At 38.8% G+C, this 16,793-nt stretch overlaps 1 protein-coding gene across 1 annotated transcript in view; it reads left to right on the top strand.

Moving 5' to 3' along the window:
• Positions 1 to 16,793, top strand: part of GMDS (GDP-mannose 4,6-dehydratase) — a 409,468-nt gene that overhangs the window by 57,280 nt on the left and 335,395 nt on the right. Inside the window, exons 2-4 of the mRNA XM_071452998.1 lie at positions 3,974 to 4,018; positions 7,991 to 8,078; positions 11,619 to 11,728. Of these exons, the coding sequence (XP_071309099.1) occupies positions 3,974 to 4,018; positions 7,991 to 8,078; positions 11,619 to 11,728 (243 nt within the window). The remainder of the gene's footprint in view (positions 1 to 3,973; positions 4,019 to 7,990; positions 8,079 to 11,618; positions 11,729 to 16,793) is intronic.

Below are 16,793 nucleotides of genomic sequence, written 5' to 3'. Positions count from 1 at the left end.
TGTAGCTCAAAAGGAATTGAGAACTTCTAAGAATGGCCTTGATAATTGACATTTAGTTTGAACTTCCACAAACTCACCTTTGTAGTTATTCTTAAGGGCACGGCACTAGCCTCAATCAGTTTTGAATTTTATAAGTATAAGCACCTTTGATCTCTTCTGTGGTATGTGGAAAACCATTACACATTTTTTTTCAGAGGTATAATGAATTTTGAATACTTGATACACTGTGGGGTGTTTCTTTTCAAATGTTTATATTTCTCCCCCACAACTGAGAGCCCTTTCTCCTCAGTGGTACGGTCATAATACACTTGTGTCATTTATGTTAGGTCTTTAATTCTTTTTCCCTCCTTCTGAAAAAGCACTCCATATGCTTGTCCTGGAACTCTAGGAGTAGTAATTAAGGAAATCTGTACCTCCTCCTCCTCATGATCTTTTTCCCTTGACCTCTTTTCCCTTGTTGCTTCATCCATCTAGTACTTCCACTCCTCTTTGTTAGCAGAGAGGAGCTGTGGGGAAGAGGGAGTCCCCTGGATTAAGAATGCTCAGGCATTCAGGCATTATCTAATTCTTGAATCCAAGAGCTCTGTGGAAGGGTATTTGAGCTGGCCAAATCAAAGAAAGGATGAAGATGGCTATCATGTCAGGGTGCTTCTACAGCCTTCCCTGGATGTGTCAATATAAATCCCAAATTAGTTCATGGCAAATGGAACTTGACTGTGTAAAACAGTGCAAAAAAAAGGAGGTTGGATTGCTAAACAGGCTATTGAGTTACACTTGTTTTCAGTTTTCTGTATAAATTATCCTGTTATTTGCTCATGGATCAAGTCAAACTTGATACTGTTTTTATTCTAGATGATTTTGGCAAAGCACTGTCTAACTCGTTTGTCTCAATTTCTTCACCATGTTGGAAGTTTTTCTTTGATAGTGTGTCAAAGCTTATTGAAGTTTTTGACATTAACTACTGTATTAAATATAAAATATTGCATCCTAAAGTTGTCTCATGCTAGTTTATATGGCTGTTTTCTTTTGTCTGGGAATTTTACAGACATGTTGTAAGGCAGCTGCAGTTGGAAACCTGCTGCTGTGTCTTGGAAGCCAGCTGAAGTATCATTCTTTGTATGAGTTTTCAAACTAGTATTTGGCTGAAGACAGCGCAGAAATTCAAGTCTGAGGTGCCAGAGTGTGCTGATGAGGAACTGTTTTAGCTGAGATGGTTTATTTAGTCAGTCTTGTTAAACTGTTTTTATTGTTCAAGCTGATCTGACATATCTGTACGGAGCCATGCCTCATCGTAATCCTACTTAAAGGCAGCCTGTAGGAAATTTTGTTCCAAAACTGTTTGTCCACAGACAGAGATCTGCTTCTGTCTTCTGATATTTTGTTGATTTGTTATAAACTGAATATCATTAGCTGGGTACTTTAGCAAAACTAAGCTCCCAAATGAAATATGATAGCATCTACATTATATAATAATTTAACACCTCGTTCCTTTAATATCCCTTTTTTGGTTCAGGGATTCCTGTATCTTGAAGACTTTGCAGTATAAATGCAAATCAATAGCTTTGATAATAGAATTTATATGTGTAATATATGTGTCTCCTATGGCTAAAGGTTTAAATCACTTTACAAAGCTTACTTGTTATTATTTACTCCCTGACTTCATTAGGAGAAGATGGAAACTGTGCTGTCCTTACCAGTTGCAAACTCTTTGAGACTTTGATGGCTGTTGTGATTGCCATTCCCACTGACAGGCTGCTGTACTGAAAAGAGAAGGAAGGGAGCCGTGACCCCTGGGGCCGCGTGCGATACGGTATCGCAGCGCGGGGCAGCGCGGATCTGCGCTCTGGGCGATTACCAGACACTGAATCAGCTGTGCTGTGCCAGAGCCAGAAAGCAGGAGCTTTCACACTTGCTGCCTGTTTCCCACTCATTGTGAAGCCCTGCCCTATCACTTGATAGACCTGGAAAGGAAGCGCAGAGGAAGCAAGTGCCACTGCTGGTTCAAAATGTTCCAGGGTGACTGGAAACTTTGAGCAATGGCCTGGGTGAGAAGAACAAGACCTTATTGACAGGGTTCAATCCTAGTTAAGTCTGTTTCCCATCAACTTCCTAAGTAATCACAGCCTTTCTTTTTCCTCTCCTTTGCACTCTCTGGGTCCCCCACTTTCACCTCCTTTTTTTTTATTTTATTAATAATTTTATCTTGTAGTGGACTGAGCAACTAAGGAGAGTTTGGAAGTTTTACCCTCTCTGCTAAATCCTGGAGGAATTGCTAATGAAAAAGATGACAAAAGCATTAAAGCTAGCTGTCATCTCCCCCTTTGCACTTATGTTTTTCCAGATTTTCCATCAAATATTCTTTGAGTGTCTCCTTTCAGTAGGGCCTTGTTCTTATAATTTGATGTACATATTCTTCCAGTGAAGCTATGGCACATGTGGTTATTTTCCTGATTAACTTGTGTCATAGACTGCTATTACAGGGCTCTAGCCCTGTGAAGATCTGAGCACATACATGTACATGTAGTGCGAGGAAGATGGAAGCTGAAACTTTCTTGGTTTCAAGGCCTTTTAGACTGTGTGAGACTTTATGAAGCATTTATACCATGAAGTAATTCCTTTTCTAATGCTACACTTTTAAACATAGAGCAATGTGCCCCTGTGCACTGTACTGTGCCATTTTGCATACCTAGGATTTTGCCATCAATGCATTAAGCAATTTCCCTTGGCAGTCCTGCTCCTGTAAGGCCTTCTAGTGCATCTATAATTTCTTACTTTAGTGTGTTATTCTTCTTAGGCTCTCTATGAGGCAAAAAAAGCCATTTAATATGATGTAAAAAGGAAGTTTTTCTCTGGAGCAACATGCTTTTAGTGATGATCAGAAAGAAATGTCTGTTTAGTTTTGCTCTTAAATGTCTCTGGCCATGATTATGACAGAGCAGATCCACATAACAGAGTTTAAACCTGTAAGCATAGTGGCATCTCATTGTTTTTATGGTCTTTTTGTAGCAAGTAATTTGGGTCTGGTGGAATGCATTCACATATTGAAGGAACAAGCAATTCAAGAAGTGAGTGAAAGTGCAGACTTTGGGCATGGGTAATCATTGAATCAGTTAGTGAGAACTCTTTTGGAGGGGCAAACTTTGCTGGGTATGTGATGGTATTTGTACATTTATAAAGGTGTTGTGAACTTACTGGTTTTGGTAATTCTGGCAATATTCATGCCAGGAGAATCCTCTTATTTCAGGAAAATGTGTGCTAGCATATGTTTTGAACACGTGTTGCTTTTGGGGAGCTTAATAATTTAAGTTTGACAAGGATTTCACAGGAGGAAAAAAAATAAAAAATAAAATCCCTTGAAATTAAATGACCCAAATTCTCAACCTTCAATGATATACATTTAAGATCTGAAAGTGGCTTTTATTGTGTAGTTTAAGTATAAGGTGTGCCAGGGATGTTTTTGAAAACTCTGTAGGTCAGGCAAGGCAGAATTATTGCTGCCTTCAGAAGCATTGTAGAAGGAATGCCTGGCCAAGGGGATGCCAGTGTGGCAAGGTGCTACTGAGGCATATTGGTTTGTAGAGGATGCCAAGCTTGTACTATTTTTTACATGTTTTTCCTTCCCTATCTCCAAAATAGTTCAAATTCAAAGACTGTGGTTAGGATATTTTAGAAAGATAGTCCCCAGGCACTTTATAATGGAACTTGGGAAGAGGTTCAAGAGATGGGAATTCTCAACCAGCATTTGTATGCAAGTCATCTTAAAATATACTGCTTCATAGTCTAAAATTAACTACAGAGAAACTGTGGTATTTTTAGGTCGCTGTATGAATCTGGAGAAATCAAAGTATAGGCTTGTTACCCAGTCTACTCACTACAAGTTTTTTTCTTCCCTCTTTTGAGATCTTAACCAGTCCAAATCTCCCGGGCCTATTCACTGTGTTTCTAACATTTTCCTATATCTTGCTCTTCCCAGGATGGATCGTACTTGGCTGAGTTCCTGTTGGAAAAAGGCTATGAGGTGAGTGACTCGGTGACTGGCTGCAGGCTGATGGAGTCGTTTGGATGCTGCAGCCCCAGCCCGCTTCCTCTGCTTCTGCCCTTCCCTGTGTATGTTTTCCACTCCAGTCCTAGATAACAAATCAAAACTCCAGAGAGGAATGTGCAACATGGCCTGTAATCATGCCAGGTTATTGTACTATTTATCATCTAATGTCCACTGGTGGATTCCCTCTTCTCCTCGGGGTATAGCTGGTTTGCATGTTTCCCGCCAGCTCAGATAAGCAGTGACCTGTGTGAGCCAAAACTGTAAGGAATTAGGGAATAATTTATGATGCAATGTACCACATAAAGGAATAAGAACTTCTTGTTTGTTCTCTTTCCCCACCTCTCTCTCCACAGTAAAGGCCCTTTTTTTGGCAGTTTTATTTCAGCAATGAAAACCTTGCATTTTGCTTTCTCTGTTCAAAGAGGAAAAAACAAACCCTAAAACAAAACCTGAATAACAAACCCCAAACAAGTTATACTTTGGTACAGTTATTTTCTACATTTTCTCTTGGATTGATGAATTATGGCTTAGCACATGATTTTTTGCATTCTTTTTCCTTGAAATAAAGGGAGTCTGATTCCTTCTTGCTGCATAATTTTCCCTGGCAAAAATCACATTGCTTCTGGTCCAGCAAAGCAACAATCATGTTGTTGCTATTTGTTGTGGTTTGATTTGAGGGGTTTGAACTGATGTGGGCATAAATGTAAGAATATTTGCCTTCTTGATCATAGAAGATGCTTCTAAAATGTATGAAAATGGAAGGAGACAGGGTGGTCAAATTAATCCCCCCACAATGTAGTATTTTTTTTTTGGGGTTTAGTAAAATTTAGTGCTTGTTTTAATGTTGAATTTTATTACTTCTGTTGTAATACTGCTTCATAGCTTAGTGAAAAGTCTCTTCTCAGCCAGTTTGTGCTTCCCATACTTTTGTGCCAGGTTAATCTTGCCTTGCTTATTCCATTCTTTCTTTGGCTTTATTGATTAATTTGGTTATTGAAGTTCGTTTTTAAGTATTGTAAATTGATTATTTTTTACTATTTCTCCATTCCATTTGGGGATGAGGAATATTGTGATTGCTTTTGCTGTTTTGAAGGCAAAAGCACATTCTCTCACAGTCCACAAAGAAGTTGGGAACTGACAACAGGAAATGAAACACAAGCCTTTCTACAGTACAAAGGTTGCTATAGTTGGGTAGAGTTCTTTCCTTCTGTTCTTCAGCTCTTCATCAATTTTTTGGAGTTCTTTCCTGTGCTCCCATTTAGAAACCTCTGTTCCTAAATAACTGAATGCAAGCATGCGACAACTGATTGCCTCCCTAATTGAGATGCTTCATTCAACTTCCTTTTCTTTTTAAAATTTCGATGTGTTTGAAGATCTGTCTCTTTTGAGAAAAATCCACTGGTACATTCTTAAGTAGATTAACCAGTCTGCACACATTTTGGCCTGTCACAGAGTTTGCATTTCACTTGCAATTCTCTGTCCCATGCAGACAAAGGTACCTTTCATCAGTTTTCTTACGGTAATATTGCTGTCATGGATTAAGCATTTGGCAGGTTTTCTTGCTCTTGTATGTGCATACCAGAATAAGGAGTGGGAGAAAAAGAAAAAGAAAGAAAGAAAAGAAAAAAAAATAGCAGTGTTCACATGTTTTTTTTTGTTATCGCTGGATGTAACAGGCTCTATGGATTTGTCTCTTTACCGACTCTTTTGAAGTCCTGGGACGGGTGCATTTAGCACATCTCGTTGGTCAAAAGTTTGTATCACAGTCATGAGCAGACACAAAGCTCTTGCAAGCCCAATCTTTCATCGAGTTTTTGAGCTGGCAAGATTTGATTTATTGGTCAACTGTTCAGATGATCATGAATTTCAGCATGACTTCATTCAGAGATAGATAATTGAATGCTCAAGAAGTCTCCCATCAGAACTTTAAGCCAAAATACTTAATCTTGCTAGAAGAATCACAGAATAATTTAGGTTGGAAATGACCTCCAAGATCATCCAGTCCAATGGTTAACCCAACACTACCAAGTCCACCTCTAAATTATCTTCCTAAATGCTAGATCTACTTGTCTCTTAAATGCCTACAGGGCTGGTGCCTCAACCACTTGTCTGTGCAGCCTGTTCCAGTTCTTGACCACCCTTTCCATGAGTAAATTTTTTCCTAATATTTAATCTAAACCTCCTCTGTTGTTGAGCACCTCAGTTTGCTTCCTTCAGAATAATTAGTTACATTAAAACTGCAGTCTGATATTTTGCTCAGCAAAGTAATAGTTTGTTCAAGTACTTAAAATATTTTCAGCATCATTTGTGCAAGTGAAGTCATTGTGAAAGTGAAGTTATTATGAAAGTGTCTTTTTTTGAAAGTGTTTCTCTGTAAACTTGATGTGCCTATAAATTATAGGCACACAGATCACACAATCTATAAAGAATTATTTTGATAGGACTTTTAATTACATGTTTTTTATGTTGTATCTTCCATCCATCATTTGATGAAAATTTCTTTTGGGGGGCACATTTCTCAGTGCCTCACTGATCCTGAAAGGGCAAATGTTTTATTCAGTTGTGGAAAGCTGAGTTTGAATTGTAGAAGAAGGTATGTTGTGAGCAATGTGACAGGACACCCAAGTGATTTTCTGCAAGGAAATTGGCATAATAAATTTGACCTGTAAGTTGTAGAAATGAAGTTATTGAGCTCCTTTAAATCTTGCCACCAAAATGTCATTCTTAAATCAGCAAACTGGTACTAATCTGCAGTTGTGTGCACTTTTTCACTTGGTTAAATTTTGGACTCCAGATGAAATGAAAAACAGTTTCTTTGTCAATAACCATAGCTTGTGTTATGTGTAAAACAAAAATACCCAGACTAAACGAAAACTCTTAACACTGCCTGTTCCTGCTTCTCTTTTCTTGCAAGTTAACATTAAGTGGGAGAGTAAAAGGATGGCCTCAACAAACCAAGTCTAGGATGTATCAAAGTACAAGGGGTCACTTTCAGAAATAAAAGCCAGGGAGAGGTGGAGGACAGTCAGATGCTTAAGCTTGATTTCACTTGTGCAAGCACAACTTCTGTAGCTAGTAACCAAAGCTAACATGAATTTTGGCAGCAGGCATCATGGGGCAGTCTTACAGGACAGGAGGAAATAGGGTCAATGTTTGAAAAATTTCTCTAATATATTAGGCACAAAGGGTCTTTTCTTTAATGTTACTCAGCTCCAGCATAGTTTTTTTTTCACCAGCTTATTTATCATGGCAGGTTAAAGGAAATTCCCAGCCTGGGTTTCCTTCTTAGGCTTGTCTGTGTCTCTTGCAACCCACTGGAGAACAGTGACTCATGAGGTCTACAAAACAGCCCTGACTGTTCTGGCTGTTCTTCCAGCACCCCAGAAAGTGAATGACAGCTCATTTTTAAAATACATTTGGGCCTTGCAGCTGCTGCTTCTTCTTTCCCTTTGTCTCCCTTCTTTCTGCCCTTCTCTCCTCTCTGCCCACTCTCTTTCCATAGCCCCATCTCCTGCTGTTGCTTTTTCTATGCCTATCTCTGCCTCCAGAAAGACTTCTCTACAACCAAGGAGCAATGGTTTTCTTGGCACTCACATATTGCTTTTCCAACTCCAGTAATGTTGTCAAGCCTCACTCACTAGGAGATGGTGCTCTGGGGCAATTCAGTGTGTTTTCTGTACTGTGTGTGATGTTTGGGCTGCTAGTGGTGTCAATGAGGGAGAAGGGGAAACCACTCAATGCTGCTAAAGTAAATATGACAGCACCTGACCTCATCTCCCAGTATCATATTTGGGAATTGGATAACTGTCCATCTTTAAGAATAGAGATGAGCTCTGATTACCTGATAAAAGGGTTAGGCCCACATACATGAGAATTCTGAGTGATGGTAATGAACTTCCCTCTTAATGTTTACCACTTTTCCATTTTTCCTTGTTCAATCCCTAGGTGCATGGCATCGTTCGTCGGTCCAGTTCTTTTAATACAGGCCGGATTGAACATCTCTATAAGAACCCACAGGCTCACATTGAAGGAAGTAAGGCTTTGCTTTTGTATTTAAGGTTGTATATGTTATATTTAATCTCAGCTGTTTCTTTGGTGGAGAAAGATCCCTGGGAACAGGAAGGATATTGAGTTTTCTTCTGCTAGTGTTAGCTTGCTGCTCTATCTCAGAAAGAAAATTGACCATTTTTCTCTGAAGATGATGTGGCATGAAATATGGATAGTCTAGTGTGTGTGAGTTTTTAAATGTGGAAAATATAAGAGGAACCCAGGATAGCACTTCATATTGTGTAGAAATGCTGCCCTTGTTCAGAAATAGCTGGGTAGTAGCAATTAGAAAATGTCTGGGCCTGGAAAATTCTATGTGAGTTGAAAAATAATGAGATTTCAGAATAGTTAAACATGGGTTTTTTTGAGGCAGTTATCTTAAGTACTCCACCTGTGTTTTCTCATGAGCTCCATGGTGTCTGATGGAGATGAAGGTTTGTAAAAAGCCTGTATGAGAGGACGAATAAGACATGATCAGTTCTTACTGATGATAAGAAGAATGAATCTTTGGACCTTCTGACTTCCTGCACCCAAGGAAAGGAGTACCTGCTTTTACCTGAAGGAAAGGCATTGCTCTTGTAAATTTGCTGACAATTTACCATATCCTCGGTTATCAATGATAATCTGGAAAGTTGAAATTCTTACCTTTAGTGTCCACATGGCAAAAAAAAATTGTTTTATCTTAAGGGAAGTTAACTTGTCTCTTAATGAGAAGCAGCTCAGATGTTGGATGACTCCAGTTCAGCAGAAGGATTGAGCACTTTAACAATCACACAGTTCTCCATGCTGTGTCTATTTTGTAGCGTTGTAAAAGCTTTCCTGATAGTCCAGGATAGTATTGTCCAGTTTAAGGTATTGTTAACAACAAGTATCTCCATTATGTAAAAAATCATGTCTTTGAAGTCTTCTTCACACCATGGTTAAACAGAGCCTAATTTTATCAAGTTTAATGCGTAATGAAACTTACAGATTTCCTTTGGTCTTTGCTTGTAATTTTTATTTAAAACACACTTAATTTCTAACATGGTATTTCTCTGATTAGTTGCTACTTGCTGTATGCTGCTCATTAAAGTATCTGATTAAGAGAGGAGTAGAATTAAACAAAATATCTTTATGAAGAATACTGAAACCTGTTTTTCTGTCAAGAACAATGTAAGAACTGTTTCCCATGACTTGCATTCTTGGCTCACAAGGCAGAATGAAGAAAATGAAATCAGACAGGAACCTGTGAATTGTGAGGACCATCTTGTGCTTATGAAAAGAGATTTGAGAAGACAATGTAGATCACAATAAATATATATATAAAAGCATTTATGGAAAGGGATGGAAGGAAGAAAAAAGAAAGCAGATGTTAATTTTTCCCCCACTTCTTAACTCATTTTTCTTTAACTGAAGAATGTAGCCATATGAATGGGAGGAGAAGGAATTAGACTTGGAATCTCAGGAAAGGCTGCTCCATGGAAACTGTTTTAAAACAATGGGTTTCCAGGCAGTACTGTAGGAAGCAAAGAAGCAATAGTGGTTGATGTGAGCAAACCCTAATTTTATCTTTGCCATGTGTGTTTTTCCTGTCAGGAATCAATTGCATGTTGCAAGATGGTGCTCTTCATAGACAGTGAACCTCTTTGTATGAAAAAAGTAGGGAGCACAGGAAAGAAGACAAGGTGCATCCTAGAGCAAGCCCTCCAGCTCTTGCTTGCTAAGGAAGTTTTAGATTGGATAATATTACTAAAGCCCAAAGGTTCTGACATTTGATCTGTGTTTATGAATCTGTGCACCAAATAAACTCCATTTCTAGTAAGTCTTACTGCTTAGCCTTTCACTCTTGAAAGACCCTCTTTTTTTATGGGTCAGGAGGGAACATAGCTTCATTCCCTGCTCTCCTTCAGAAAGGCCATTTGGACCAGAAGCTTTGAAGACTTGATGGTAAAATAAGCACTCTCCTTGAGAGCATTAAATTTATGGTGATAGTGGGTAATAGTGACCCTGTTTCCTGGGTCAGCCCAGCTGGCAGCCCAGCTGCCCCTGGGAAGGTCTGAAACTGCTCTCTGGCCTGGGGGTCATGGCAGGACTGCATGTCTTTGGTGTAGGAAGAGGAGCACAGGCTCTGGCATCTCTTTCCTGCCTAGCATTACCTGTTAGCCACTGCTTCAGCTGGGTCTGAAGTCTCTTCAGAATGTCCTTTTCAACTGATGCTCATGTGAAAACAAATTTCAAAGATGTACCATGGCTGAATTACTTTATCAACCTGAAGAACCTCATGCACATGTTAAATGGGAATGTACAGGGCTTAACATCTGAGAACCGTGTGATCTGTTAACTTCCTTGCTGTTTTATACTGTTTAAAAGAAAAAAAAAGAAAAACCTAAATTGGCATTAATAATAACAAAATTCATATATCTCAACAGCAGTTAAAAATGTATTATGAATTCATATCTCTTGTAATAAGCCTGGTATTTAAAGACAAAAAAAACCAACCCCAAAACAACAACAACAAAATAAGGCCATAAACAACAAGTGAAAATCTATATAAATATGGCAAATAAGCATAAACAGCTAATTCATCAATAGTAACAACTTTTTATTGGAAAGATCTGTGAATAGCAGTGTGGTTGTTTGATTTTTCAGTTTTGTTTTAAGTAAGAGCAAAAACGAGTTCTGTTTTGTGAATTTCACTTTTGTAATATCTTCTTGACAGGTCAGGGTCTGAAAACAAGGACAACTTGATAAATCATTGCAGCTTTCACTTTGAATTTTGATAGGAGCTGGTTTCATGCTCTTACATTCTTTTTTACACACAAATTAGAAAGACACTGAAGTCTGGAAAGGATAAATAACATCTGTATCTAACCAATTTTGAGATTCTGATGTATAGCATCACAAACCATGTTTCGTTGACAGTTAAATTGTTCTGTCAAATTCCCTTCCAGTGTGCATCTGTATTTTTTTAAATGGAAAAACAGTAGTAACAAATGCAGCAGGTTGTGCTGAAATATTATCTAAATGTTCATCTATTAGATACCTTACACATTTTTGTTGTGTTGTGAAATTACTCACAGTGAGAAACTAAAATATGTGCAACATTTTGGGAAGGAAAGGAAAGCCATGATGGATGCTTAAGAAGTTATTAAGGCATTTTTGAGTGAAAGATTAGAAGCCCAAACTAAAAAATGCCCTATTTTTTGTGATTGGAATTCTGTATCTGACGTATTAATCTGACATCTGACTTATTAATACAACCTGGAAAAATTAAATGCAAGCTACTAAACAAATTATATAAATGTTGCTAGATAAATAAGATTATTGAAAAAAGAATCTGAAATGGTGTTCATTACTCCTATGGGGAAATGTATTTTGTGGTTAAAGCAAGGGAGGAAAAAAACAAGCAAAACCAAGTTTAGCTGGTGATCTCTTGCCTTTTCCAATAAACGTTTACTCAGACCTTGACCAGAAATAGGATTTGAACCAAAAATGCATTATTGTTCCAAGATTAAACGTATTAACTCTGAATTCTTAAACTCTGAAGACATGAAGCTGCACTATGGGGATCTCACAGACAGCACCTGCCTGGTGAAGATCATTAATGAAGTCAAACCCTCTGAGATTTACAACCTGGGAGCTCAGAGCCATGTCAAGGTGAGTAACCTTCTCTAGCACTGAGAATTGTGAATGCGTGGTGGTGGTGTCAGTGTATTACCTTGATTGCTTTAGACTGCAGCATTTATAGCAGTTTTAACAACTGTTAATTTCATCAGGTAAACACTGCCTTCAGTCAAGACAGTCATGCTTGCTGTGGTGCTTAATTACTGCATGAGTTTGCTACTCAATAAATGTAAAGATGTCTGAAGAGAGGTCAAATTGTCATTGTCAACAAAATCTGCATGTTTAAAAATCTGGTTTTTCTGCCACGTGAAACAACTTTTGCTGTAGACTTTGCTGCTGATCAGTCCTAGCTGAGAATTTATGCAGTGTACTTAGGCCAAGCAGTACTTTAAACAATATTATTTGGTTTGTTTAAAATCAATACATATATCAGAATGCATCACTTCTATAAAGGCTTCTCAGTTTTCACGCAGGTGATACTCTTTGAAATATTGACCTACAAACAATAGGTTACTACCTGAAGTATTACAACACTTTTGGTTACAAAAATCAAGTTAGAGACAGTGGAATAATAAGGGGTCATTAAAAACTAGTAATTTGACCCTGGCAAGTACTGCTGCAGCAAAAGGGGATGGAAAATAAATAGCAGAGGCAATAACTTGATGGTTTACATTTATTAACCTATGCTGCTGTAAAAGCTCAGTTTACGAACAAGTGACCACTATTTACTTGCAAAATCCTTATTCATACTTCATGATTACAAACTGAAATTGACGTCCAGGTAGAAAATTGTCATTAAAATAAATTGTGCTTCAATCATATGTCCTGTCCTTGTTGTGTGTAATGTGTAAGCATTCTAAAGTGACAATATTCCCTGGCTTCTCTTGAGGTGAGAAGTGAAGGAGTATTTAAGCCTTGTGAAAATCAGTTTGGATTTAGTTTCTGAGTAAGCCTTCCCACAAAAAGTGGTGTGTTGTTCCTATCACTGTAAGCCTTGAAACACAGGAAGAGGAAATCACATGGAAAGACTGCATTTATTGACAACACACACAGCAGAATACAGATATGAAATGAGAATAAATCTGCTTTTAATTTGCTTGCATGATTGAATTAACTGTGTTAACATGGGTCTGGTTTATTAGCTCATGTAGAGCAGCATAACGACAGGGCTATATTAGTCCAAGGGCAGAAGATGGTCCAGAAGATAACTGAACTGCTGCTTTGCAGAGTGAAATCTGAGCCGGCAAATTATGCTGGATATTTGCAGTCCACAGCTAGGTGTCCCAGCATCCCTTTTCTTGAAGTGGCTCACTGTATAGCAATCTCTGTGGGAATTACCTGTCCCACTTAATTTGGGACTAGAATGTTAGTACCATGCTAACATCATCTATCTCCATGTGCCTGCTGAAGCTGCAACAGCTAGGTCACGGCACTGAGAGGGCAAACTGAAGGGGTGCTCGTGCTGCTGCTATGGATTCTTGGATGATTCTGCCATGAGTTATGGGAAGGATTATTCTGCAAATGCCTCACTGCTGGATGAGCTCAGTTGGTTAGAGCATGGGGCTTATAACGCCAAGGTTGTGGGTTTAATTCCCATATGGGCCATTCACTTAGGAGTTGGACTTGGTGATCCTTCTAGGTCCCTTCCAGCTCAGACTACTCTGTGACTCTGAGCCAGTGCAGATCTGGTGCTGACTCTTGGCTTTTGGAAAGCTAATGTCCTCATGTCCTGGAGGACAATGAAAATGGCTCTATTAGAAGCTGACCTGGATGCAGCATGCTGATACTTAGGCAATGTTAGCAGTCCTATGGGAAAGGTAGATGAAATTCTTCAAGGTGTGCTTGTTTCCTAGCGTCTCCAGTAGTACTTCTGTTGTTGCACTTGAGAGAAGATAAGTACCCCAAGTCTGTTGACTGAGGTGGTTGGGAGAACTTGACTCTTTTATTGGTAGGAGTTAAAAACAGTCCAACAGTGTTTAACATTTTAAAACAATTAGCAGTGTTGAAAGAGGGAGTAGGACTTGGCCATCTGTTCAGGTGAATGTCTTCACCAAACAGCTGTTAGCATTAGACTGTGGTTATGTAAACTTACTGGGTTTGCTTGTATGCATCATGTTTGGGGAAGGAGGGAAAAGAACTTCTAATCTTAGCTTGCTTCACATTCTGGTCACTTTGAACCGGTGACGTCTTCAGGATTTTTTTTGGTGGTGTTTGTATTGGCTTGTGTTTATGCAGAATAAAGTTTTCTATCACTCTCACTTCCAGTTAGTTTATGTGAGCCATGCTGAAATGAAGGAAAATAAAATCATAGGAAGTTGGTCTGGTTTCCTGTAGGAAACCAATGAAGATGAAATTGGTTCTTGGAATGAACCCACAGTAGTCTGGGAAATACTGTCAGAGAAGACGTTTTTCTGAATCATAAATAGTGAGGACTGTGACTCATAAAGTAGGTCACTGGGAGGCTGATCTGATCTAGTACATGGGAGAAAGTGAGAGAAGACTGAAACTTGTTCCTTATTAAAAACAGTAAACTCAACAGAATGATATCATCAGTAGGAACAAATTATCCAGTGTGCATTGCTGTCTGTTTTGGTGAGAAACAGGGATTAGCTCTCTGCACTGTGGCTTCACCATGGGAAGTTCAGAAAACAGTAGCACATTCACTTCATGGCTACTAAGTAAACAGCTCAGCCTCACTTTCTCTATCCAGTCTTTATATGTCCTCCTGCTTTGAATTGGAGTTCTTGGGGAATCTGGCAGTCTGACCATGTTTTATTTTTCATTTAATTTGGTTTTATGGGAGTTTACAATACATTGATTCTAAATAATTATCTATTATTGGATGTAGTAGCATGCAGATAGCTTAATCTAAATTCTGTTATCCATAACTCTATATTCATATCCTTCTGTTGAATGTCTTCAAAATCAATTATCCAAATATAATTGATATATTTAGGTTGTCTAAAATGATGTAAATGTCTCTTTTTGCACATCTTTCAGAGGAGGCACACATATAGATATAAAGTTGTAACTATTTTTTCTTGAAGGACAAATGATCACATCAGTTTGACTGCACTGTAAAATTTTGTTTGCTTTGAGTTGTACTGAACTAGTGAAGCTGGCAAGTATTTTTTGACAAATTTCTGAATCCAAAAGGCGTCAGTAAAAGTTATCTTAGCACTTGAAATTTTTCAGTGTATCCAAGCAATTAAATGTGGGCTGGTTTCATGGCTTGATGTCCTAATAGTATTAAATATTCTGGTCCAATTTAGCTGTAGTGCATAGGTCTTCAGAGGCCAGGGAGGAAAATCCCAACTTACGCAGAAGCCTGTGCTCACCCATGTCTCTTACTGCATCCTGAATCTGTAGTTGGATGCTGGTTGGTGGGAAAGTGGGATATCTACAGAGAGGGAAAACTTGAAGTACACAAGTAAAAGTTTGCATCATATAATTTCAACAGAGTTGCAGAATGGTTGAAGGTCAGAAGGGACCTCTGGAAATGATCTAGTCCAACCCCATTACTCAAAGGGAGGTTATCTAGAGCAGGTTACAAAGAACTTTTCCCAGTCAAGTGTTTAGTAGGATGGAGACCCCACAACCTCCCTGAGCAGCCTGTTTCCTCACCTGTGCAGCTCCTTCACTCTTACAGTAAAAAACTAGCACACACCACCACAAATTTTCATATTTTTAAATGGCATGTTTCCTTGTATTTCAGTTTCTGACCATTGCCTCACCTTGTGTCACTGTATACTGCTGAGAGGAGTCTGTCTGTCATCCTTTCCCATCCCACTCATCAGGTGACACATCAGGGAGATCACCCTCTTAGCCTTCTGCAGGCTAAACAACCTCAGCTTCTTCAGCTACTCCTCATATGACAATCTTCTAGTCCTTCAGCCTTTTGTGGGCTAAGACTACCATGACAAGTTCTTCCTTGACTGTAAGGATTGTCTGTTCATAGCATTTCCCCTTGTGAGCTGTTCAGTCACCCACATCAGGTTATCAATGCCCTCCAGAAACCTTCTGGCTTGCCCCTGCTGTGTTGTACCCATAACAGATATCGGGATGGTAAAAATCACCCGTGAAGACCAGAATATAGGAGGATGAGCTTTCTTAGCTTACCTGAGGAGAGCCTTTTCTACTACCATATCACATTCTAAAGCCTATTTGCATCCCCAGACTCCTTGTGGTCTGAGTAATGTGAACCATATGGGAAACAGGTCATCTTTTTCATTTCCTATCACAGTCTTTTATGGGAGGCTTCTTCCAGCAGTTGTAATTGTGGTTGTGATAATTGCTGGGGGGAGATGGTGCTGTGCAACTTTATAGTGAAAAAGGTAGTGTTTGGGTCATGGCATGGAAGCTGTTACTAAACTCCTGTTTAGTACACAAGTGAATCTGATAATTAAAACTATATATAGCTGACTTTCTCCTGCAGGTTTTATCAGTGGTGTTGTAGGGGCAGTACTCTTCCCCCATCACTTTTCTATCCATGCAGTTAGTAGAGCTGAAAATCACCCATGACAAAGTCTGTGTCGCAGAGGATGGTGGCACTCTGAGGCAGTCTCACATGAGGAAGGCACTTTCATGGCACATGTACAGTGAGTGCTTAGCTATGAGGAAAGTCAAGGCATTAAAGAACTTAGCATGGAGCTAAGTACTGAAGCTCCTGATTGCAGAGTTCTGGCATCATTTCAAAGTCTCATGCTGTTCAATAGCTAGGTTTGGGAATGTGCCCTCCTTTTGCTGTCACTGTCTATTTGATGGATTAATTCTGATGGACTAATTTTGATGGATTAATTCTAATTTTGCACTGGAGATGTGTTTTTGTAGTATGGTCCATTAAACAGGAATACTTCTCTCTGATTTGTTGGCTGGGTTTTTTAATAACACATAAACATGATGAACAAGTAAATCTTAATATTGCTACTTTTATTTTTATGTGCTAACTGTATGTACACAGTTTGGTTCCGATCCTGCAATGCTTTCTCATGGCAAAAAATAGTGTTCCTTGTTGTTGGGTACTTGGAGTTTTAAATTATTTTTTCATTAATACAATATTGCTTATATGAAACTGTAGGTGAAATCATTCAAAGAGTTA

This window comes from Agelaius tricolor, unplaced genomic scaffold (genome assembly GCF_023055355.1).
Source record: "Agelaius tricolor isolate 1412-34295 unplaced genomic scaffold, bAgeTri1.0.p SCAF_2, whole genome shotgun sequence".
In the NCBI taxonomy this organism is placed as follows: domain Eukaryota; kingdom Metazoa; phylum Chordata; class Aves; order Passeriformes; family Icteridae; genus Agelaius; species Agelaius tricolor.
This window is presented reverse-complemented; position numbering and strand designations above follow the sequence as displayed.